Source organism: Rutidosis leptorrhynchoides, chromosome 3, assembly GCF_046630445.1.
Source record: "Rutidosis leptorrhynchoides isolate AG116_Rl617_1_P2 chromosome 3, CSIRO_AGI_Rlap_v1, whole genome shotgun sequence".
In the NCBI taxonomy this organism is placed as follows: Eukaryota; Viridiplantae; Streptophyta; class Magnoliopsida; order Asterales; family Asteraceae; genus Rutidosis; species Rutidosis leptorrhynchoides.
The window spans coordinates 5,019,038-5,043,710 of record NC_092335.1 but is presented as its reverse complement, the minus strand read 5'-3'; the positions used below and the strand labels follow the sequence as shown (position 1 = coordinate 5,043,710).

General features: G+C 33.7%; 1 protein-coding gene across 1 annotated transcript; it reads left to right on the top strand.

Annotated features, from left to right (window-relative positions):
- Window positions 1–22,493: 22,493 nt before the first annotated feature.
- LOC139895675 (protein PSK SIMULATOR 1-like) lies at window positions 22,494–23,934 on the top strand. The gene has a single exon (XM_071878208.1). The coding sequence runs from the start codon at window positions 22,538–22,540 to the stop codon at window positions 23,828–23,830; it is 1,293 nt and encodes a 430-aa protein (XP_071734309.1). The 5' UTR covers window positions 22,494–22,537; the 3' UTR covers window positions 23,831–23,934.
- Window positions 23,935–24,673: the final 739 nt, after the last annotated feature.

Here is a 24,673-nt window from a genome sequence, read left to right as displayed (position 1 = left end):
ATACAAGTTCCGATGGAAGTTGACAATGAAGTCAATCATAATTTCACCACCCAAGAAAACCTTCAAAAAGAAAACATAAATATGTTATCAACAACATATGAAAAATCAAAATTGGAAAATAGGGAGGATTCAAATTGGAGTGATGAAGAAGAATTCTTATACAAATCTCCCATTCCAAGAAACGAAGAAAAATGTGAACAAGAAGTTCAAATAGAAGTGAAAGAACCAAGAAAAGAACACCCGAAAAAGGTTTACAAACCAACTCGACTTACTAAAGTAGAAGACCCGGGCGAATTTATCATTTCTTGCTTGCTTAATGATGGTGCTATATATAATGGACTCGCAGATTTAGGAGCAAGTGCAAATATTATGCCTCTTTCCTTATACAAAAGATTAGGTATGGGTAAATTAAAACCAACCAAAATAGGTGTTCAATCATTTGGCCTAACCATTAAACACCCGATTGGAATAGTAAATAATTTACTTGTTAACGTGGGAAGTTTGACCTTTGTTACAAACTTCATAGTGATTAATATGGAGAAAAACCTTGATATTCCTCTAATTTTAGGTCAGCCATTTTTAGCAACCACCGAAGCATTCATTGAAGTAAGAGAAGGTAGAATGACACTTAGGGATGGTGATAAATCGATCACCTTTGTGAATCGAAAGTTTAGATCTCCACCAACCAAAACTGTTAGACTAATAAAAACACATAAGTGTGGGGAAGATGAAGAAACACTTAATGATGATCCAATCACAAAGAACCCTGTTGATGATACGAAATTATATGAACCCGTTTTTAATAGTTCAACGAAGAAACTTTATAAACGGATTCACGATACTAAGATTAAGGGAAACTTTACGTTATGTAACCGATTAGTATCCAATTTATCACCAAAATAAAAGGCAATGTTAGTTGAATTTGTGAAAGTTACGGTGGAAATCAACAAATGGATTGAAGTAAAAGTCAGAGATATACAAGTTGTTGATGATCCAATCGAAAATAACGTTAATCACAATTTCAGCACCACATCTAACTAAGTATGGGGAGATTTGAATCTTTTTAGGGTAATATGTATTTCTGTTAGAGTTAGATATTCTGTTTTCGTGTAGTTCTTGAGAATGGAATCCGAATGGTCTTTCCCTAGCAGACCCTAAAGAACTAGTCTTCTCCCCCCATTCTGAATTTTTATTTTTTTAGGTTTTATGAGATGAAGAATTCCTTTGATCTGAACCATGGTCTAATGCTACACGCTTTGATCACTAAACGTAATAATGACACACTCCCGAGTGACCTGGTATCAGTAATAAGAGCCAAATTGGACGGAGTAAGAAAAGAACTCAGAAACGATCATAATAAGTTACATTTTGGTAAAGGAAAATCAAAATCCGCAGCGAAAAGAAGAGCACGACACCTTGAAAGATGTCACAAATGCGGAAAATGGTCACAAGAAGGAAAATGCTCGACGAATCAGACATATTCCAATACCGAGTTCGTTACTTTATGCAGAGAAGGACCGTTCATATGTTTCGAAGAAAAATCGTTGAATGCTCGAGGTTATGCCTATGTAGCTATGGAAAACCAATTAGTCCGACTATCTTATGAGTGGGCTAAAGCAGGTCACTGAGAATTCTATCTCACAGGTAAGTATGTACAGTTTTTATTTTTATTTTTATTGCTTTTAACCTTTTGATAATAAACGCTAAATCGTTCGCTATAATGTATTAAATTGATACTCAATAAAATTAGGTTTTGCGACCGAAATTATTGATATCATACAAAAATTTATTACATCACTGCGAAATTTACCGTTTATTCTTAAGGTATAAATATCTTTAATCAATCAAACCAAAATATTTCAAAAATTCGTCAGGAGTAAAACTAGGTAATATAGCTTAAATTACTTTACCGAAAAGAGGGGCGTATATTTTTGATAATATTTGATTGATTAAAGTGGGATAAAAGACCAAAAAGATTTTTAATTTTATTTTTACATTGTTTATAAAATAAATATTAAATTATTATTATAAACTTTTTAAATTAATATATTTAAGTTTGTAAATATTTGAAAAAATTTATGTTTTTAATATAAGTTTGTATGTATAAAAATAAAATTATAATATAAATTTGGTGTGAATTTTTAAAATTTTAATAATATGAATTTTTAATTTTATGCATTTTAAATTTAAGTTTGGTGTGAATTTAAAAACAAAAATTGACTTTATTTCGTTAAGTTAAAAATATGATTTTTAAAATTCGTCGTGAGTTGAAAACTAGGTCATTGAACCGAAATTGCTCTACCCAAGGGAGGGACGAGAACTTTTATTAACATTATTTTTAATCTTATTGAATTAAAGTATGCCAAAAACATTTAAAAAACCCAAAAATCTTACTTTAAAAACCGCGCTTAAAAATGACAAATTTTAAAATTTTGTCGAGGGACGGACTAGGACATCATTCCGAAACGCCCTCATCCTAAAAAAAGAAACAAAATTTTAATTTTTAATTAATTATATGTTTTATTAGTATAAGTTTAAAAAAAAAAATAATAATAAAAAGCACTGTACCCGAACCCCATGCGATCGCATGGGATTTGGCCTTCAGAGCCATGCGATCGCATGGTGCTGGAAATCAGGCCAGGATCAAAAAGCTCAGCGAGCTGTGTTCTTCACACCACCACACACACAAACACCCGAAAATACTCCCAAATCATCTCTAAAATTCTCAAATTTTCACCGTAATTCATCAAATTTTTTGCTTTAATCATGCCTAGGTTCGGATTCTTCAACAAAAAGGTAAAAATTACACTCCTAAACTCTTAAATTTTCTAGTTTTTGTGATAATTACCAATATTTTACCTAATTTGATTTTGTTAATTTCTAGTGTAATTAGAGTTAAATTGTTAGTATATTATGCATGTATAACCTAGATTGATGCTATTTAACATGATTTGAAGCCAAAAACTTCAAAAATTTTAGAAATCTAGGGTTTGTGTTCTTGAGCAATTTGGGGCTTTTTGATATAAACAGGTTATGGCCAATTTTTGTCATGAATTATTGCTAAATTAAGTAATGTAACATGTTTAGGTAGCTAAATGATCCAAACTTTGATCCTAAACATGATTTTTAAAGATTAAAGTAGACTTTTTAAGTCTAAAATTCATGAACTTGATTAAATTGATGTAAATGCTATTTGAGACTTGTTTAATTGCTAGTAATGATTATTTTGACATGTTATTTGAGTTAAATGCTTATGAACTTTGTATACATTTTCATATATGCTTATTTGAAAAAGTGTAGAATTGATAAAATTGTGAAAATGAGCATAAGTTTAATTTTGATTAAACATGTCATTATGATTGTTTTAAGTTGTTATCTTGCTAACACTAATGCATATTTGGATGCACAAATTTTGTGTTTAATGTGTTTTGCAGAAATATATTGAAACTGGAGGTGCATCATCATCATCTAGACAACCACAACCAGAACCTGAACCAGAATATGAGCCGCAATACGAGCCAGAACCTGAACAAGAACCACAACAGGAACAACAACATCAGCCTGATCAACACGTACCTTATTATGATCTGCTATAATTTTTTGATGCCTTTATAGTATTTCTGATGCATCCGCCTGTAGAATACCCAACAATTCCTGAACACACGTTGCATCCTAATCTGAGATTCGATAGTAGCTGGAGAGATTACCCGACATATCAAAGTAACAAATTCAAACTGATACCGAAAAATGTAGAAGTACCAAGGGTAATCGATTGGGATCCTTTGGAAAGGGTCCAACTAGCTAACTCAGTTAGGGAGCATCTGATCCAAAGGTATGGCAGTTCTTCTTTTACCGATTGGGAACGTCTATTCACCATTCGTAGGCCTGTATATAAGGAATGGTGTGTTGAGCTCATGAGTACTATAGCGTTAAATGTAGATGTAGATAGATTTGATGAAAGAAGTTTTCTTCGATGTATACTTGGCCGTAGGATGTACAGGATGTCCATGCTGGACATGGCCAGGGCTTTACAGATATATACTCCTGGTGAATTACTACTACCCGATTGTATGAATTTGATTTATCGTGGTGAAAGGGTAGATAGGAATTTTGACGCGAACGCCGTCTGGAGGCGTATGTCAAACTATAATGTTTTTACGCTGGGAGGAAAACACTCCTACTTACATATTAACAAAGCCGAACTTCGTATAAATCATAGATTTCTGGCTAACTCGATTACACAGAGAGGTCACAACAAGGAGAAAATGACCTTACATGATTTATTTTACCTAAAGTGTATTCGAGACCCAAGAAGCTTTGTTAATATCCCCTACTGTGTTGGTTTTTATTTGTCTAAGATGGTGGAAGGAATACAGGAAGGGGGAATAATAGGAGGAGGTATTTTTGTTACTCTCATTGGAGAGTATTTGGGTGTAGATAGGGAACAAGGGGGTTCACTTTTGGAATGTAGGGAACATGTTGAGCCTTTAGGATTGAAGGTCTATTAGGGTGCTAAGGTATTAAAGAGCAGACGCAACCAGGCAGTACCCTATGAAGGTAGTCATCCTCAGGTAGAGAGAGGTTCAGATGAGGAAATGGAGGAAGCGGATGACATTAGGGATGTCATTAGGGAGGCTATGACTGACGTCTACCAGCGTGTAGATGAGGTAGATATGACAAACGGGGAGAGATTTAGTCGGATGGAGCAGTGGCAAGCCCGGAATGATTACGAGCATTCCAGGCAACGACAGCATGATAGGTGGGACTATCATCAGCGTCAGATTATGAGCCAGCTGTCACCTCAGGATCACTATGTACTGACCCGACCCGCTTACTATCCTCCACACCAGCCCGAGATGAGACCACCATATACTCTCTACGATCCTAACCAGGCCTACCAGTACACCTATCATCAACCATGGAACCCGGACGATGACATGAACTGGAACCCCTATCCAGATTGATATAGTTCCTGTTGGTGATTTCTATGATTTTTATTATTTATTATTTTTATTTATTTATGTTTAAACATATGATATTGTGATACGTTAATGTATTGTTTATATTTTTATTATTTGGTACTAATATCTCATATTTGATTTGAAAGTGAAATTTTAAGTCCCATTTCAAATTACCATGCATGTTATTATTTGTATGTATGTATTTTATTTCATGCACACAACAGGGTAAAACAGCGCATTTTCAAAGACTGGCATTAAGTTCAGCAAAAGCTACTAATTTTGACGACAAAATGAAAAACAAATGTGATGTAACAACAAGACAGAATGAACAAATGATGTGCACCATTTATCATTCAACAAACAAGCGCCAATATGTTTGGAAACTTTGGTAAAATTTAATCATTTTTCTACGCTAATCACCCTCAATAATTTAAATTGTTACTGATTTCTTGCAAATGAGGGCATTGCAAGATCTTAAGTGTGGGAAGGGGTTAAATTCTTTCGAATTTTTAAAATTTTTAACGTATACACCTGGTTACCATTAAAAATTAGTAACGCAGTAGTTGTATTAGAATCTAGTGCTCTCTGATAATAAAGAACAGCCATAGTCTTATATACTAACTACCCAATTCTAGTAAAATTTTTCAAAATTTTTAAATTAAATGAACTCAAAATCATGTTTATACATATTTATGAACGATAAAACTAGGTGTTAACACCGAAATTATTGTTACCTCGGAAAGGACATAATGTAATGACCCGGATTTTTCCGATGGTTTATACATATGAGATTAATATTTACATAAATTAAACATTACCAACATGATAAGCAATCCAAATTGTTGAGTCTTGTGTTTTTAAAAAGAGTTTTACACAACGTTTGACCGTCCAATTTGACCGATGATATCACGAACTATATAACATACGATAATTATACGATTGTGTACATATACATATTTATACATATTTAACATGACCTAAGGATGGTTTAACATATCATTGTGTACTGATAACAAGGGATTTTAAGTATACTTTGAAACTACTAACTTATGTTTTCAAAACGATAACTATATGTAACGTTCTTTGACATAAATACTTATAACTTATAATGCTTATACATATATCGTATAGATATGTATTTAATCACTTTTAAAGGGCTTATATACATGAAACAATATAAGCATATTTACAAAAGATAGCTATATTTAAATCCTCGTTCCGTTTTCTCAAGATTTTTATACGTATATCTAGGGTATATGCACCCGTATCATACCCAGCTTCTATACGTATTTACTATTAGTATATACACATCAAATCAAAATCTTAATCACCAAAAGTACTGCCCTAAATGAGAGGGAAACACTTTTTGACCTTTAGCATACAATAATTATACAAAATTACAAATTAGGATTTTGTTTTTACATACATATATCACATTCCATATTTATTTATATATCATTCCATGTTTTTGATTTCTAACTCAAATTTTATCTCTAAAACACTCTCTAATTATATACTCAAACCATTCAGCAAACCTTCAACACTTAAATTAAAAACTAGATCAAAAACCAATCTATAATCATCATAAGAAAAACCTTTCAAGAACACTTCAATAATCCTTCCAAGAATACAAGTTTACTTCCAACTTTTCAATCCAACTCCACCACTCTTTTGGTTCCAAGATTATTTCTTATCTCTTACAGTAACTTTTTCCAAGTAACTTGAGGTAGTAACCTTGTTCATAATCTTATTCGATTATAGCTATCTTATTTTGTGTTGTAAAATTTTAACAACAAGAACATAGTTTGAATGATTTCAAACTTGTTCGCAAACTAAATAGATCCTTATAACTTAACTTTTAAAACACTTCAAGACCTGTAATATATCATAATGATATGCTAACTTAACAAGATATAACTTGGTTTTACAAAGAACATCTTAAAAACTGAATCTACGTCGTCGGAGTGCAACCGGGGGCTGTTTTGGGTTGGATAATTAAAAACTATCTTGAACTTTGAATTGAAAGTTCATGTTCTGGAAAAATGATATTTCTTATGAATATGCTAACACATAAAAATTTCATGGTTTAACTCAAAGTAAGTATTTTTAGAAAAATGATCATTAAATGTTGTTTTTATGATGGAAAATGATCACTTTCATAAGTTTCACCTAAGTTTGACCTATAACCTGTGATTTCGAATACAAACTAAGGTATTTTCAGTTCATATTCTTAAAATTTGACTCAATCCAAGTAAGTGGCAAGTTGAACCAACAAAAACGGAGTTGTAATGAAGAAACTACGACTAAAACAAGATTGGGTATCCGAAGCTAGTTTAGCTACGAAAATATTTGGAGAAAAAGTAAATTAATCATATCTTTTCTAATTAATATGATATTTTATATATAATTACTTATGATTTGATTTTATATATTTTAGGACCACCCGTAAACAACACGAGAAGATTAATCATAAGACCTCATGATTGTACGCAACACGTCATTTGACAACACGGTACTTTATGTACGCAACACGTCATTTGACAACATGGTACCATGGGTCGAGATTAATTCTGATCAATACGAATACGATGGGGTCTTTATTTATTTTATTGAGCAACTAATTGTGGACCATTAACAACAGACTGCTAACTACGGACTAAGAAAATATTAAAAGTATTATAAGTATATATATATGTAACGATTACTTGAAAAGAAAATATGTTGATATATTATATATATGGTTAGGTTTGTGATATCTATCGAAGACCAAGTCGTGTTAAATACCTTCAAGGCAAAAGTGAGTATATAGTCCCACTTTTAAACTCTAAATAAATATTTCGGGATGAGAATACATGCATTTTATGATTTAGGTTATGGACACAAGTGATTAAAAATATATATTCTACGTTGAGTTGTACCACTGGCATACTTCCCTGTAACTTGGTAACTACTATTTACATGAGGTATTGTAAACGCGAATCCTGTTGATAGATCTATCGGGCCTGACAACCCCAACCGGACTGGACGACCAGTATTCAACGGTTTCACAGTACTTCGTTTCGGTGACTACACTTGGTACGGTGTAGTAAGATTTCATAATAAAGGGAATATGCGACGTTGATTAAATGTTAAGTATGGTTATCAAGTGCTCAACAACTTAGAATATTTTTATTAAAACATTTATATATGAAATCTTGTGGTCTATATTTATAACGCTGTCGGCATTAAACCTATATCTCACCAACTTTATGTTGACGTTTTAAGCATGTTTATTCTCAGGTGATAACTAAAAGCTTCCGCTGCAACATGTTGAATTTAAGCAAGATCTTGAGTATGCATATTTGTGTCAAAAATAAAACTGCATATCGGAGAAGTTGTAATGTAAAATACGTTGGAAATCGTGTTGTTATCATCACATGTAAAGTTTGTAAGGCTAAGATTATCGCTAAACGATAATCATTATTATGTTGTTTAAACTTTGTATTTTTAATAAAAGTTATGGTTTGTATTGTAAAAACGAATGCAGTTTTCTTTGAAAAATGTCGCATATAGAGATCAATACCTCGCGATGAAATCATATGTTATTATATTTGTCCTTATGGTTTAGGACGGGTTATGACATGTGGTATCAGAGCGTTGGTCTTAGAGAACCAGAAAATTTGCATTAGTGTGTCTTATCGAGTTTGTTAGGATGCATTAGTGAGTCTGGACTTTGACCGTGTTTGATTTAGAAAACTATTGCTTATGCTTGTTGGTTAAAAATTAATATGTAAATATTATGTGGTACTAATGTGCTAGTTATTATGTGATAGATGTCTGGCTTAGAACTTGTTATCACATTCAGCGACTCCGAACCAGAATCTTCAGATGGTGTTCCAGTCATTAACCTATCCGATGATGAAAATGACACCTTTGGAGAAGACTCACAATTTTCGGATGAATCAATTGAAGAGGAACTGGAAAGTGATCCTGAGGAGGAATAAATACAGAAAATTACGAAAGACAAGTTCGAAAGAGGAAAGAAATGAAAGGCTACTGAATTGGAAAATCCAAATCCCGAGTTTAGTGAGGATGTTGTGGCACCAAATCCACCAGACACTTCCACCCCTATTCCCGCTATTCCTGTTAGTTCTATCCCGGCATCCAGTTCTTCAGCCCCTCAGCCAAAACGCAGGGAGACAGTCAAGATAACCTTTAAGCGATTTCTTTGAACACAAACGTTTGAGGTTAAATGATGCGCTGTTGTTTTAAACCATGGGATCATAAAACGTTTTGTATAATATTACTAGTGTGGTTTGCTTAATATTTGATGTAAGATAAGCATATGTAAAATAGTGAAGTGTGAAATGCAATAATTTTCCATGGTTGAGTATTATTTGGATGGTAGTAATTAATTTCTGTACTAAGCTATTAAGTATGAACTTTAACGGGTAGGTACTACCCTAGATATAATTATAAAACGCTAATAAGAAGAAAAGGCTTTTATAATAATAACTGGTTCATATTATTAATAAGCTACGAAGTACTGTAAATACATACTACATCTATAATATTCCATGTGAATAATTATTTTTTTCATTCTTATTGAAGATTATGGCGCGATTGAACCGAATGACGGAACAAGAAATTGAGGAACTCATCAATCAGCGAGTGAACGACAGAATGTTATGGGTCGAGGCTGCGAGAGGTGCTACAGTTAACCCAAATCCTCGTGTGGGATGTACTTACAAAACTTTTCAAGGTTGCAAGCCCTCATCATTCAGTGGAACAGAAGGACCGGTCGGTTTAACCTGGTGGATCGAAAAGATTGAGTCTGTGTTTAAAATCAGTGGTTGTATTGAGAAGGACATGACCAAGTATGCATCGTGCACCTTACAAGATAGTGCACTCACGTGGTGGAAAAACTATGTGAAGGCCGTAGGAGGAGATGTAGCTTATGATACTCCCTGGGAAGAATTCAAAACAATGCTAATCAACGAGTATTGTCCAAGGAACGAGGTTAGGAAGTTGGAAGCTGAATTACGAAGCCTGAAAGTTATTGGTACTAAACTCACCAACTACAATCAGCGATTCATGGAATTAGCTTCGCTATGTCCCGAATTGGTACCAACCGAAGAACGGAAGATAGAACTGTACAAAGATGGTTTGCCTAAAAATGTCAAGGCAAATGTTACAGCATCGAAACCCAAGACTATTCATGAAGCCATCACTATGGCAAACGAGTTGATGGACCAGATTATTCTGGATAAGAAAACTGATGTCAAGACATCGGAAAACAAAAGAAAGTGGGAAGGTAATCAACAATCCAACAAGAAATAAGAAACCACGCAAGGTGTGGGTAGTGGTTCAAGCTCAGGTTACAAAGGACGAAATCCTTTATGTAACAGATGCCACAAACATCACTCTGGTTATTGTAATGTGGTGTGCGATAATTGTAATCGAAGGGGTCATCTTGCTGAAGATTGTAGGATTCCTGTTACAAATACCAATGGCACCAAGACTCCTGCCACTAATGCAAATAGAACTGCCTTGGCCACTGTTACTTGTTATGGGTGTGGGAAACAGGGTCATTATAAGAGCCAGTGCTCGAATCCAGAGAAGAATAACGAATTTGCACGTGGAAGAGCATTTATTATTAATGCTAGAGAGGCGTGTGAAGACCCGGAGCTTGTTACGGGTACGTTTATCATTAATAACTTATCAGCATCTATTATATTTGATACTGGTGTCGATAGAAGTTATGTGTGTAGAGACTTTTACACTAAATTGAATTGTTCATCATTACCTCTAGATGCTAAGTACATGATTGAGTTAGCTAATGGTAAACTAATTAAAGCCGATAAAATTTGCCGTGATTGTAAAATAAATTTAGCTGGAGAAACATTTAAGATTGATTTGACACCCATAGAATTAGGAAGTTTTGACGTAATTATCGGCATGGACTGGATGTCCAAAGTAGGAGTCGAAGTGGTGTGTGCTGAAAAGGCAATTCGTATTCCTCGAAAGGATAAATCAATGATAATGATATACGGAGATAAAGGTAATCCAAACCTAAATCTCATTAGCTGTTTGAAAGCTCGAAAGTGTTTAGAAAAGGGATGTTATGCCATCCTAGTACATGTAAAGAAAGTTGAAGAAAATGAGAAGAATATTAATGATGTAAATGTAGTAAGAGACTTTCTCGATGTATTTTCGGAAGAATTACCGGGACTACCTCCTTTCAGGTCTGTAGAATTTCAAATAGATCTTGTACCAGGTGCTGCACCGGTTGCCCGTGCTCCATATAGACTTGCACCGTCCGTTAAAAGAACTTCAGAGTCAGTTAAAAGAATTACTGGACCTAGAATTCATACGACCAGGTACTTCACCGTGGGGAGCTCCAATTTTATTTGTTAAAAAGAAGGATGGATCTTTTAGGATGTGTATAGATTATCGTGAATTAAATAAGTTAACTATCAAGAATCGGTATCCACTACCGAGAATTGACGACTTATTTGATCAACTGCAAGGATCATGTGTGTACTCGAAAATCGACTTAAGATCGGGCTATCATCAACTACGTGTCAAAGAAGAAGATATTCTGAAAACTGCTTTCCGGACACGCTACGGTCATTACGAATTTTTGGTCATGCCGTTTGGATTAACGAATGCACCAGCTGTATTCATGGACCTCATGAATCGAGTTTGTAGTCTGTATCTAGATAAGTTTGTTATAGTTTTCATTGATGATATTCTCATCTATTCTAAAAATGAGCAAGAGCATGAGCAGCATTTAAGGTTGGTATTAGAATTGTTAAGAAAGAAACAGTTATACGCCAAATTTTCTAAGTGTGCATTTTGGTTGAAAGAAGTGCAATTTCTTGGTCACGTTGTTAGTAGCAAAGGAATTCATGTTGATCCAGCTAAAATTGAGGCCATTGAAAAATGGGAGACTCCTATGACACCAACGCAGATACGCCAATTTTTGGGTTTAGCCGGTTATTATAGAAGGTTTATTCAAGATTTTTCCCGAATAGCTATACCATTAATAGCGTTAACGCAAAAAGGGAAGAAGTACGAATGGACTTCTGAGTAGAAGAGTGCATTTCAATTACTGAAGAAGAAGTTGACTACAGCACCTATTTTATCGTTACCTAAAGGGAACGATGATTTTGAGATATATTGTGACGCTTCGCGACAAGGTTTTGGTTGCGTCCTTATGCAACGGAAGAAAGTTATAGCATACGTATCCCAACAATTGAAGATTCACGAGTGGAATTATACGACGCATGATTTAGAATTGGGAGCAGTAGTGTTTGCATTGAAGATATGGAGACACTATTTATATGGGGTTAAATGCACTGTGTTTACTGATCATAAAAGCCTTCAACATATTTTTGATCAAAAAAAGCTGAACATGAGGCAACTTAGGTGGGTCGAGCTGATAAATGACTATGATTGTGAAATTCGCTATCATCCCGGGAAAGCGAACGTAGTGGCTGACGCTCTAAGCAGAAAGGAACGGGAACCAATTCGAGTACGAGCAATGAACATAAAAATTCGCATGAATCTCAACTCACAAATCAAAGAGGCTCAACGAGAAGCTCTTACTAAAGAAAACATAGGAAATGAAATAATGAAGAAGTATGGGAAACAACTCGTTATACGGGAAGACGGAATTCGATATTTTGCAAACCGTATTTGGGTACCAAAGTTGGGTGGATTAAGGAAGTTGATATTGAACGAGGCACATAAGACAAGATACTCGATACATCCTGGAGTTGGAAAGATGTATCAAGATCTTAAGACGCATTATTGGTGGCCTAATTTAAAGACAGACGTTGCAACATATGTTGGGGAATGTTTAACTTGTTCCAAAGTCAAAGCAGAACATCAGAAGCCGTCAGGGTTACTTCAACAACCAGAAATTCCAGAATGGAAATGGGACGGTATTATCATGGATTTCATCACGAAGTTACCTAAGACCGCCTGGGGTTATGACACCATTTGGGTAATAGTTGATCATCTTACCAAATCTGCACATTTCTTGCCTATAAAGGAAACAGATAGAATGGAGAAACTATTACGATTATACATAAAGGAAATTGTTTCAAGGCATGGAATACCTATTTCCATTATATCCGATCGTGATAGTAGATTTACATCAAAGTTCTGGCAATCACTACAGGAAGCCCTGGGAACTCGTTTGGATATGAGCACCACATATCATCCACAAACTGACGGGCAGAGTGAAAGAACAATTCAGACTCTTGAAGACATGCTCAGGGCATGTGTGATTGATTTTGGAAACGGATGGGATAAATATCTACCATTAGCAGAATTCTCGTATAATAATAGTTATCATGCGAGTATTAAAGCTGCACCATTTGAAGCACTGTATGGAAGGAAGTGTAGATCCCCTATCTGTTGGAATGAAGTAGGAGATCGACAATTAACTGGTCCCGAGATCATACACGAAATGACTGAGAAGATAGTACAAATCAAGGAGAGATTGAGGACGGCCCGTAGTCGCCAAAAGAGCTACGCCGATGTCCGAAGGAAACCATTAGAGTTTCAGATCGGTGACATGGTTATGCTAAAGGTGTCACCTTGGAAAGGTGTAATACGTTTCGGTAAAAGGGGTAAACTGAACCCAAGGTATGTAGGCCCGTTCAAGATCATCGAACGCATTGGACCGGTAGCTTATCGACTCGAGTTACCACAACAACTCGCTGGAGTACATAATACGTTTCACGTTTCAAACCTTAAGAAGTATCTTGCAAAGGAAGACCTCACCATTCCACTTGAAGAAATCCAAGTCGACGAGAAACTATAATTCATAGAAGAACAAGTTGAAATCATGGACCGTGAAGTTAAACGGCTCAAGCAGAGCAACATACCAATCGTTAAGGTTCGTTGGAATACTCGAAGGGGTCCCGAGTTTACTTGGGAACGAGACGATCAGATGAAACAAAAGTATCCACATTTATTTCTCAATGAAGCAAAATAGATACAATTTTAAAATTTCGGGACGAAATTTATTTAACGGTAGGTACTGTAACGACCCGGAATTTTTCCGATCGTTTTATACATATGAGATTAATATTTACATAAATTAAACATTACCAACATGATAAGCAATCCAAATTGTTGAGTCTTGTGTTTTTGAAAAGAGTTTTACACAACGTTTGACCGTCCAATTTGACCGATGATATCACGAACTATATAACATACGATAATTATAAGATTGTGTACATATACGTATTTATACATATTTAACATGATCTAAGGATGGTTTAACATATCATTGTGTAGTAATAACAAGGGATTTTAAGTATACTTTGAAACTACTAACTTAAGTTTTCAAAACGATAACTATATGTAACGTTCTTTGACATAAATACTTATAACTTATAATGCTTATACATATATCGTATAGATATGTATTTAATCACTTTTAAAGGGCTTATATACATGAAAAAATATAAGTATATTTACAAAAGATAGCTATATTTAAATCCTCGTTCCGTTTTCTCAAGATTTTTATACGTATATCTAGGGTATATGCACCCGTATCATACCCAGCTATTACTTTGAGAAGAGAATTGTTGGTTTGACCGACGAACTACGTGGGAAAATGGACCTTCTTTCTTTTCAGAAAGCAAAATTCGAATTGGTTCCTGGTCCTGGTCAGAGACCACTGTGTTCGCGCCGGCGATCCAACAAAAAAGCGAAGTAGGGGTCTCTTTCTTTCCATTACGAACGACACGCTTGGGACGGACACGACTTCTTATAACGCTAGAAGACCACTGGAAGACACCCGGGACCAGAGCATGTCTGAGATCTTATAACCGGGAAGCGTAGGTAGAACTTGTGGAAGGAAGACACTGGCGAGTAGACCTGTGACCGCACTGCCAAGGTATGTATAGGAATAGGGGAAAGGACTGATTTTAAGAGTTTCGATTGGTCCTGCTATCCCTTTCTATACGTATTTACTATTAGTATATACACATCAAATCAAAATCTTAATCACCAAAAGTACTGCCCTAAATGAGAGGGAAACACTTTTTGACCTTTAGCATACAATAATTATAAAAATTACAAATTAGGATTTTGTTTTTACATACATATATCACATTCCATATTTATTTATATATCATTCCATGTTTTTGATTTCTAACTCAAATTTTATATCTCTAAAACACTCTCTAATTATATACTCAAACCATTCAGCAAACCTTCAACACTTAAATCAAAAACTAGATCAAAAACCAATCTATAATCATCATAAGAAAAACCTTTCAAGAACACTTCAATAATCCTTCCAAGAATACAAGTTTACTTCCAACTTTTCAATCCAACTCCACCACTCTTTTGGTTCCAAGATTATTTCTTATCTCTTACAGTAACTTTTTCCAACTAACTTGAGGTTGTAACCTTGTTCATAATCTTATTCGATTCATATTTATATAGCTATCTTATTTTGTGTTATAAAATTTTAACAACAAGAACATAGTTTGAATGATTTCAAACTTGTTCGCAAACTAAATAGATCCTTCTAACTTAACATTTAAAACACTTCAAGACCTGTAATATATCATAATGATATGCTAACTTAACAAGATATAACTTGGTTTTACAAAGAACATCTTAAAAACTGAATCTACATCGTCGGAGTGCAACCGGGGGCTGTTTTGGGTTGAATAATTAAAAACCATCTTGAACTTTGAATTGGAAGTTCATGTTCTGGAAAAATGATATTTCTTATGAATATATTAACACATAAAAATTTCATGGTTTAACTCAAAGTGTAAGTATTTTTAGAAAAATGATCATTAAATGTTGTTTTTATGATGGAAAATGATCACTTTCATAAGTTTCACCTGAGTTTGACGTATAACCTGTGATTTCGAATACAAACTAAGGTATTTTCAGTTCATATTCTTAAAATTTAACTCGATCCAAGGAAGTGGCAAGTTGAACAAAAAAAAACGAAGTTGTAATGAAGAAACTACGACTAAAACAAGATTGGGTATCCGAAGCTAGTTTAGCTACGAAAATATTTGGAGAAAAAGTAAATTAATCATATCTTTTCTAATTAATATGATATTTTATATATAATTACTTATGATTTGATTTTATATATTTCAGGACCACCCGTAAACAACACGAGAAGATTAATCATAAGACCTCATGATTGTACGCAACACGTCATTTGACAACACGATACTTTATGTACGCAACACGTCATTTGACAACATGGTACCATGGGTCGAGATTAATTCTGATCAATACGAATACGATGGGGTCTTTATTTATTTTATTGAGCAACTAATTGTGGACCATTAACAACAGACTGCTAACTACGGACTAAGAAAATATTAAAAGTATTATAAGTATATATATATGTAACGATTACTTGAAAAGAAAATATGTTGATATATTATATATATGGTTAGGTTCGTGATATCTATCGAAGACCAAGTCGTGTTAAATACCTTCAAGGCAAAAGTGAGTATATAGTCCTACTTTTAAACTCTAAATATTTCGGGATGAGAATACATGCATTTTATGATTTACGTTATGGACACAAGTGATTAAAAATATATATTCTACGTTGAGTTGTACCATTGGCATACTTCCCTGTAACTTGGTAACTACTATTTACATGAGGTATTGTAAACGTGAATCCTGTTGATAGTTCTATCGGGCCTGACGACCCCAACCGGACTGGACGACCAGTATTCAACGGTTGCACAGTACTTCGTTTCGGTGACTACACTTGGTACGGTGTAGTAAGATTTCATAATAAAGGGAATATGCGACGTTGATTAAATGTTAAGTATGGTTATCAAGTGCTCAACAACTTAGAATATTTTTATTAAAACATTTATATATGAAATCTTGTGGTCTATATTTATAACGCTGCCGGCATTAAACCTATATCTCACCAACTTTATGTTGACGTTTTAAGCATGTTTATTCTCATGTGATAACTAAAAGCTTCCGCTGCAACATGTTGAATTTAAGCAAGATCTTGAGTATGCATATTTGTGTCAAAAATAAAACTGCATATCGGAGAAGTTGTAATATAAAATACGTTGAAAATCGTGTTGTTATCATCACATGTAAAGTTTGTAAGGCTAAGATTATCGCTAAACGATAATCATTATTATGTTGTTTAAACTTTGTATTTTTAATAAAAGTTATGGTTTGTATTGTAAAAACGAATGCAGTTTTCTTTGAAAAATGTCGCATATAGAGGTCAATACCTCACGATGAAATCATATGTTATTATATTTGTCCTTATGGTTTAGGACGGGTTATGACACATAAACTGAGAAACAACCCAAAATGTTAGAATTCATTTAAAATGGAATAGAGGACAATAAAAAGGCAAAGAAAGGAAAATAAAAGCCAAGTGTGGGAAAAATTACCAAGTTATTTAAAACATATATCATATATTTTTGTACAAATAACTGAATATACTTTTGTTTTGGACTAAACTAATCAGTTTTACCCGATTTACTGTAATATATTTGAAAAAAAGATGGATCTACACGATGAATCAATTCCATCATTAAAAGGAAGTAAAGTCTTCCGAAAAAGACACGCGCTTCTTGATTTAGGTCATGAAGTTGTCGTCCAGACCAGCTGTAGGTTGACGAAAAATCTAGAAAAGTCATCACTAAAATCAGCAGGAAATACACGGACCTCAACATCAAATAGGGTCGCCAAGTGGTCAGACTTATCCTAACCATGAGAGGATCTGTCTTGTAAAATGGGGAGGACGCCGTGCAAATTAGCTTGATAAGACTAATGAATCAGATCCCCAGAAAGGATAATCTCCTTAAAAGATCAAAAATTAGCTTTTAAGACTGATATTACTCAATTCTTGAGATTGACTTTAAAGATTGAGAATTACAAACTCATGGAATTCAATGATATCTAAACTCGAGCTTGAACGAGAAAATATTTTGATCAAAATTATAAACCAATTTGTTTTCTGAAAAACCCATTTTTAATGCGTTCATTACCATTGAACGTAAAATCCTAGGAATTCACCTAGAATTCATTAGGTCACCTGAACCAAATCGGGTGTCAACCGTAAGAACGGTGGTTGCATAGCATGGTCAAAGACAGGACCTTGTGCCAGACCGAAAAATTATAAGGGTGAGCTTTACTATTGCTCCTACCAAGGATAGTAATTGCATCCGACACGTTATAGACCATAATTAAAAGCATGTCAGGGGACATTGCCTTAACAGTTGCTTGTTCAACGCTTTCCTTTACAACCGGACGGTAGTTTACCGAAAGGTAATATACGGAGCAAATATACTGGACATGTTGCTTTCCCAATACAAGGTTAGCAAGTGGGTGACACAAAACCGCAAGTTTTGAGCTAAAATTTTCAAATCTGAAACCCACCAAACCCACAAAAACATTTTGCAAACACCGGTGAAGGGTTATTCTGGAAAACTTATCTAGGGTAAAAGCTAGATCGTATTTTCAAAAGATCAAATGTTTTCATAAAGATCCAATTTCCTTAAAGATCTAAATTTTTATAGTCATGTGGGACTGTAAACCACATCGTTACTACCATTGTTCATACCGCCGTATAAAAATCACTGATGTACAAAGTGTGAAGAATAAAGAAGTGATTCTAGTATTTTTATTTCAAGACTATATTGCTTGAGGACAAGTAACGCTCAAGTGTGGGAATATTTGATAATGCTAAAAACGAACATATATTTCATAGCATTATCCCTCAAGAAAGACAAGCTTTTAGTTGCAATTGTTCTATTTACAAGTGATATTCGTTTAAATAATAAAAGGTGAAGACAAAAGACAGATTCGACGAATTGAAGACGCAAATGACCAAAAAGCTTAAAAGTACAAATTACAATCAAAGTGGTTCAAATTATTGGTGAGAAACGTCTCAAAATTACAAGAGTACAAGACGTGAAACGCAAAATACAAGATATTAAATTGTACGCAAGGACGTTCGAAAATCCGGAACCGGGACCAAAGACAACTCTCAACGCTCGACGCAACGGACTAAAAATTACAAGTCAACTATGCACATAAATATAATATAATATTTAAATAATTCTTAAAATTATTTATATATTATATTATTTATTAAAAGTGTCGGCAAGCAAAGAAACAAACTCACCTGAGCTGGAAATAGAGGCCATGCGATCGCATGGCCTGGAGGTGAAAAACCCATGCGATCGCATGGTGAATAGTAACAGGCCACATTCCTATAAAAGCACGCCCTGGTTGACTGAATATCCATACCATCTATCTATCTCTCACTCGTAATATATATATATATATATATATATATATATATATATATATATATATTATAATTTTAATTTTAAATTCTAATAATAAGGGTATGTTAGCGAATGTTGTAAGGGTGTAAGTCGAAATTCTGTCCGTGTAACGCTACGCTATTATTAATCATTGTAAGTTATGTTCAACCTTTTTAAATTAATGTCTCGTAGCTAAGTTATTATTATGTTTATTTAATGCCGAAGAAATCGTGATGTTGGGCTAAATATTAAAATTGGATAATTGGGCTTTGAACCATAATTGGGGTTTGGATAAAAGAATGACATTTGTGGCAATTAGACTATGGGCTATTAATGGGCTTTATATTAACTAAATGATACCTCGTTAATTTAATATATAGACTTATAATTTGACGTATTTATATATAATCACATACGCTTGACTGTGTACGGTGGGCAGGATATCTATAAATACCAATAATTGTTCATTTTACCGGACACGGAACTGGATTAATAGTTAATAGACTTGCTGAAACAGGGGTGGATTACATTCAAGGGTAATTGGTGTAATTGTTAACAAAGTAGTAAAACCTTGGTTTACACGCAGTCGATAACCTGGTGTATTCATTAAACAAAGTATTAAGACCTTGTTACAATTCGAATCCCCAATTAGTTGGAATATTTAACTTCGGGAATAAGAGTAATTTGACGAAGACTTCCGCACTTTATGATTATGACTGATGGACTATTATGGACAAATTCGTATGGACATATCAAATAATTCAGGACAATTAACCCATGGGAATAAACTAAAAACAACGCGTCGAACATCATGATTACGGAAGTTTAAATAAGCATAATTCATTTATTTCATATTTAATTGCACTTTTAATTATCGCACTTTTATTTATTGTCATTGTATTTAATTACACTTTTAATTATCGTACTATTTAATTATCGCAATTTTATTTTATCGCAATTTCATTATCGTTATTTAATTTACGCTTTAATTTAAGTTATATTTATTTTTAATATTTTACATTAGGTTTTAACTGCGACTAAAGTTTTAAAATCGACAAACCGGTCATTAAACGGTAAAACCCCCCTTTTATAATAATAATACTACTTATATATATTTTTGTATTTTTACAATTACAAGTTAAAAATATAGCGTTAAACTTGGCTAAGTCTCCATGTGGAACGAACCGGACTTACTAAAAACTACACTACTGTACGATTAGGTACACTGCCTATAAGTGTTGTAGCAAGGTTTAGGTATATCCATTCTATAAATAAATAAATATCTTGTGTAAAATTGTATCGTATTTAATAGTATTTTGTAGTAAAAATATAACTATTTTGTATACACCTCTACGCACATCAGCATACGAAAACGCCTGTTAAATTTATGTTGCGGAAACACGGACGTGTCACTAAAATAATCCTTCCATAAGTTTTCTGCGGCTTTCTCTCGATCTCTAAGAATATAAATTCGGGATCTTGGAGCACGCTCGGATGATTCGACTTCGGCATCTTCACCTTCTAATTCTTGAATTAGTGCAACAATACGCTCGTCTTCCGAATCGAATTCCGAATTAAGTAAATACGATGCCATTTAATTATATAAAAATTTTGAGTAAAAGTGTTAAAATGAGAGAAAATGGAGAGTTTGATGTGTTAAAAATGATGGGGTTTGATGGGTTTATATAGATTTAAATATAAGTTATTTAAAAAAAAAATCAAAAAATATCCGTTACTCAACAGCTACAAAATTCGCCCAATCAAAAAACGTCACGTCGCCTAACGCCTTTTTTCCGTGAAAATCTCGACTGACGCCCCGGGGGCGTGAAATGTGACGACGTGTTAGAGGCGTCAGAGGGCGTCAGCGAGCCTGTCGGGACCCCTCTAACGCTGCGTTAAAAATGATCTTAACGAGATAAAGTAACACCTAACCCCTAGTAAAAGTAGTATGAGCGGTGAAGGTATCACCAACAACGCCCACGAGAAACTGTCCTGAAAAAAGAATAGAGAACAGAAATAACATTTTTAACCTCGAAATTAAAATTAAATTATTAAATTACTTTTAATCTTTTAAGAATTAACAAAGCTTACAACCAATGCTAATACTAATTTCATTTATAAAAGATAAACAAATATTAATTGATACAATAACTTTAATTAAAAAAATAACAGATAAATATAAATCAGAATAAAAAAAGTTCATTGAACCAGCCAACTTAAACTCAAGTTAAGCCCATCTTTAAAATAATTAGGTCTCCTTCTAGACATCATCTTCCTCATTTATGCAGACAACTTGATTCCGACACAAGACCACCTAGGTTACTTCTTCAAATGCATTCTAGTTTTTCCTTCATATCTTCCTACTACAACAACATGAATCAAACAATAAAAAGAAACGAAAAAAATAGAAAAATTATACCGAATAGCTTCTCACAGGCAAAACTAGGGATATAACAGTTGTTAGATGAAAGTATGATAGTGTTGTCTCTCATTCCACTTCAAATGCAACAAATTTACATAGAAACCTAAAGAGTCTCGGTTAAAACTCAACAAAAATAATACGGAGTAATAATGTGGTTATAGGGAAGGTCAAACTAAAATTGCAATAAGGCAACAATATTCAATCCTTATATAAATCAATATGAAGTATGTGGTGATTAGAGGTAGTACCATTGGAAAAATGTGATAATTTATTTATATTAATTTGATTTTAAATTATACATTTGCATCCTAAGTCAAAAAATGACAACCAGGCCTTTAAAAAAAAAAATACACGAGCTGAGGGAGTTGATGAAATATTAAAATCAAAATTTAATCAAAATTTAAATATAACAATTACAAAAATACGTGAGAAAATAGAAATGATTCGTATGACAAATAAAAAAGAAATAAATTGACACTCTGATTGCATGTGCATTTTGTAATCAAGCAGGCAATATAATGCATCCCCTCGCACTTCCCATGAACGCCATCAAATCTTCAAATTCAATCCTTAACCTTTCTCTTTCAAATTAAATTCATTCACGCACTTCAAACCCTAAAACATTCACATCAATTTATTTCTTTAATTAATTACCAATTTCAAATTTCACCATATACACTCATAAAGTTTTGATCTTTTTCAGTTTAATTTGTAAATCCAACATGGGTATTGAAACATGGCTGATAAAAGTAAAGAAGTCCATATCACACAGTTTTGATTCCGTTCATGTTACACAACCAAACAGAATAAAGAAATCAAAGGTCGGCGTTTTAGCTTTCGAGATTGCCGGAATCATGCCGAAGTTATATTACACGTGGCAGCTTTTATCCGATAAAAATATGGCTCGTTTACGCAGTGAATCGATATGCACAGAAGGTGTTCGAAAAATTGTCTCAATGGATGATGAGTTTCTTCTCGGGTTGGCATGTGCTGAGATGGTTGAGAACTTGAAAGTAGTTGCGATAACGGTGTCAAGGCTGAGTAAAAGATGTGAAGACTCGAGTTTACGGTCTTTCGAGACACTGTTTGATCGGTTCGCGAACACGGGCCGTGATCCATATGGTTGGATATTGAGCTGGAAAGAAATGGAGGCCAAGATTAAGAAGATGGAAAGATATGTTACAGCTACTAATACGCTTCATCGAGAGATTGATGAGTTAACTGTAATCGAAAACAGTTTGAAGAAATTGTTACAATGTAACAGTAATCATAAAATTGATCATACTATGAAGCATCAAAAGGTTCTTGATATACAACATAAGGTACAATGGCAGGAACAAGAAATTAAGTATTTAAAAGAGAAGTCTTTATGGAATAAAAGTTTCGATACAGTAACTTCATTGCTTGCAAGATCAATTTTCACAATTCTTGCAAGAATTAAACTTGTTTTCCATGTTAACCATGGTTATTGTTACTATCCTTCTTCCCTTCCTCGTAGTCTTTCGGCTTCAGCTACTGTTTATCCGTCAGATCAATCGTTGGATTCGTTCAACTTTGTATCAGGGCCTTTGTTTAAAAGTTCAAAACATCAAGAAAACAACCATCTTTCACATGGTTTTTTTGAGACGAATTCAAAGATTTTGAAACCATCATCAAACACTTTAGGAGCTGCTGCTCTTGCTTTACATTATGCCAATTTGATAATTGTGACAGAAAGGATGATAAGATCGCCTCAATTGGTTGGTGTCGATGCAAGGGACGATATCTACTCGATGTTGCCTAATAGCATTCGGTCTTCATTAAGGTGTCGGTTAAAAGGGATCGGGTTTACGGCAGGTGATCCGGTTCTTGCAGGGGAATGGAAAGAAGCTTTGAGGAAGATATTAGAGTGGTTGTCACCATTGGCACATAACATGATGAAATGGCAAAGTGAAAGATGCTTTGAACATCAGAATTTGATACCAAAAACTGGCGTTCTTCTTTTGCAAACACTCTTCTTTGCAGATCAAGAGAAAACTGAGGATGCAATAACTGAGCTTTTAGTTGGTTTAAATTATATTTGCAGGTTTGAAAGAGAGATGAATGCTAAAGCCTTGTTAAATTGCACCAATTTCAAGAATATGCAGCAGCAGCAGCATACTAGTTAAACAAAAATGCTTCATTTTCAAAATAATTTTTGTTTAATCTTTTTTGTTAGGTGAGTTGAGGTAGTAGTATTCATTCTATAGGTATGTAAATTGATTGAGTTGAGCCCAACTCAAGATCTTTAAATATTTGTGTTTGAGCTTCCTAACCTGATCTGTATATTAGAATTAGAATTAGAATACTCATTGTAAAAGTTTCTGTTAATTATATATTTCTCATAAAATATTTAATGGTGTTGATATATTTTAGCAGAGCCACATGAGCCCAGATTTTGTTGTTACACAGATGACAAATTGCACATAACAAGTAGTTATATGAAAGTTACAAGATTTTGTATGTTTTTTATAAAATGGTTGAGTGCTTGATTGCTTGTGGATTATTATATTTTAAATTTCAAATACAGGCTATTGATTTATGTTTATGAGCAAAGACATCATCACATATTTTTTCTTTCATATTTTAATTCAAAGTCATAACTTGTACTAGATTTTTCTCAAGTTTAGTCGATTGGTTCTATTTGTGACTTGAAAAGCAATGAAGTATGTTACACAAGTAACACAACTAATAACAATCAATTTTTAACAAAAAAACAAACAACAATCGTGTAATAGATGTTACACTCACAAAGTCACAAATTATTAACATATTATCTATTCGACAAAATTTGTCTTATATGTCATTAATAGTACTATTTACATTTTCTCTTTTCACCAAACTAACCCCATAACTTTCATTAAATTACAAATCAAACTCCCAACTTTATACATATATTTTATTTATCCCAACCCCCTAACTTCCATTAAATTACAAATCAAACTCCCCACTTTATACATATTTTATTTATC